This window comes from Morone saxatilis, unplaced genomic scaffold, assembly GCF_004916995.1.
Source record: "Morone saxatilis isolate NCDOM2014 unplaced genomic scaffold, NCSU_SB_2.0 Contig2, whole genome shotgun sequence".
Classification (NCBI taxonomy): Eukaryota; Metazoa; Chordata; class Actinopteri; family Moronidae; genus Morone; species Morone saxatilis.
Genome location: NW_023339762.1, coordinates 25,573,181 through 25,574,962, shown reverse-complemented (window position 1 = coordinate 25,574,962; position 1,782 = coordinate 25,573,181). Strand labels below are relative to the sequence as shown.

Genomic DNA, 1,782 nt, shown 5'->3' with positions numbered 1-1,782 from the left:
TCTTTAAAAATACCTGTTGTGTGTGTGTGTGTGTGTGTGTGTGTGTGTGTCCCTGTTGGTTTGGTTCCCACCGGTGCTCATTTGGCACACTTTCTGCATTGCTGCACCTTCCCGTGGTCTCTTTCACAGCTGCCACATTACCAAACACACCTCAGTTTTTACTCAAGTCTGGGTATTTTTATAAAAACCATGAAGCCTAAACCGTGTGTTAGCACTCGTTCAGCTTCAGGAAGTATTCACACAACCTGGACAGGACTTCTTGCTGGCTGCTGAGCACTTTGACAACTACGTTTGCAGGCGCTGTTCGGCTTCAGTCATGATGATGGTGATGATGATGGTGATGATGATGGTGATGATGACTAGCGGATCACATCATAACTGTGGTCTGTGCTTATGGGCTCAGCTTTCATGACTCCTCCTTCATAAGGACAGCTGCTGCTGGCTGTCATTCACCTGTGAGCCTGTGTGTGTGTGTGAGTGTGAGCCTGTGTGTGTGTGTGAGTGTGTGTGTGTTTGGGTAAGAGAGAGGAAAAGGAAAAAGAGATGGAGAGAGGGAGGAGAAGAAAGAGAGGAAATAGATAAGTGTGTGATATAGGAAGATAGACTTTTGAGAGAAAGAAAGAACATAGATAGATAGATAGATAGATAGATAGATAGATAGATTGGTGTAAGAAAGACAATGGGAGGGGGAAAGAAATGAAAAAGAGAGAGAGATGAGAGAGGGAGAGATAAAGTGGTGGGGCGGGGAGGGGGGCGGTCGGCACGCAGTGATTGGAAAATATCGAAGACGCGCACGCGCTAATCCGATGATAAGTCTCCGTTACCGGGGGGAGGGAGGGGTCTTTTTAAAAAAAGAAAAAGGAGTAGGACCAGGGCGGGAGCATCTTGCGCTCGCGCGCCGCGTCCCTTCCTCTCGAGCCTTTTGTGTTTGAAACTCTCATATCTCACATATCAATAATTCAAGCGCGCGCGAGAGAGAGCAGACGGAGCTCCCCCCCGCGCGCTATGAGTTCTGCTGCCTCGTCACTCGTCCAGGGCCCCTCCGCACCGCGCGCGACTCCCGCTTATTGTGCTTCCAAGTGACACGAGAAGCTGCCGAGAAGTGAGAAAAGAAGAAAAAGAACAGGTGAGAAGTGGCCACTCGACGGGAGATAACGAGGGTAATTAACTGATTTTTGAAGAAAGGAGAGAAGCCGAAAAATAAACCGTCTGGTTTTCCCCTCCGCGAGGGAGAAACTGTTTGCTGTAGGCTAATTAAATCCAAGAAAACGGAGTGGCATCTAGTTGTAAAAGAAACCTTCTGCAGGTTCACCGGGGGAACAACGGGAAACTCTTGCTACCTTACTTTTTTAAAGGGGAATAGACCCACAAAGACGACCGAGAAGTTCATCGTTCTGGTCCGGTATGTTGGCGTTTTGCCTGCTGAGTGCCGTGTGGCTCGCGGCGAGCCCGGCCCGCGCTCAGAACGAGACGGAACCAATCGTCCTTGAGGGGAAGTGCCTAGTGGTGTGCGACTCCAACCCGACCTCGGACCCCACGGGCACGGCGCTCGGGATCTCGGTGCGCTCGGGCAGCGCCAAGGTGGCGTTCTCCGCAGTCCGGAACACCAACCATGAGCCCTCCGAGATGAGCAACCGGACCATGGTCATCTACTTCGACCGGGTAGGAGAACAAAAAATAAATCTATTCTATCTATTATTATTTTGTTAAATAGCAGTAGTAACAAAAAAGAGAGAAATAAATAAAGTTTCTAATTGTTTTTAGTCAGTCTTGTCAGTTTTA

General features: G+C 49.2%; 1 protein-coding gene across 1 annotated transcript in view; it reads left to right on the top strand.

Moving 5' to 3' along the window:
- Positions 1–990: 990 nt before the first annotated feature.
- cbln1 (cerebellin 1 precursor) overlaps positions 991–1,782 on the top strand; it is a 21,980-nt gene continuing 21,188 nt past the window's right edge. The window contains exon 1 of the mRNA XM_035665241.1: positions 991–1,662. Within this exon, the coding sequence (XP_035521134.1) occupies positions 1,405–1,662 (258 nt within the window). The 5' untranslated portion in view covers positions 991–1,404. The remainder of the gene's footprint in view (positions 1,663–1,782) is intronic.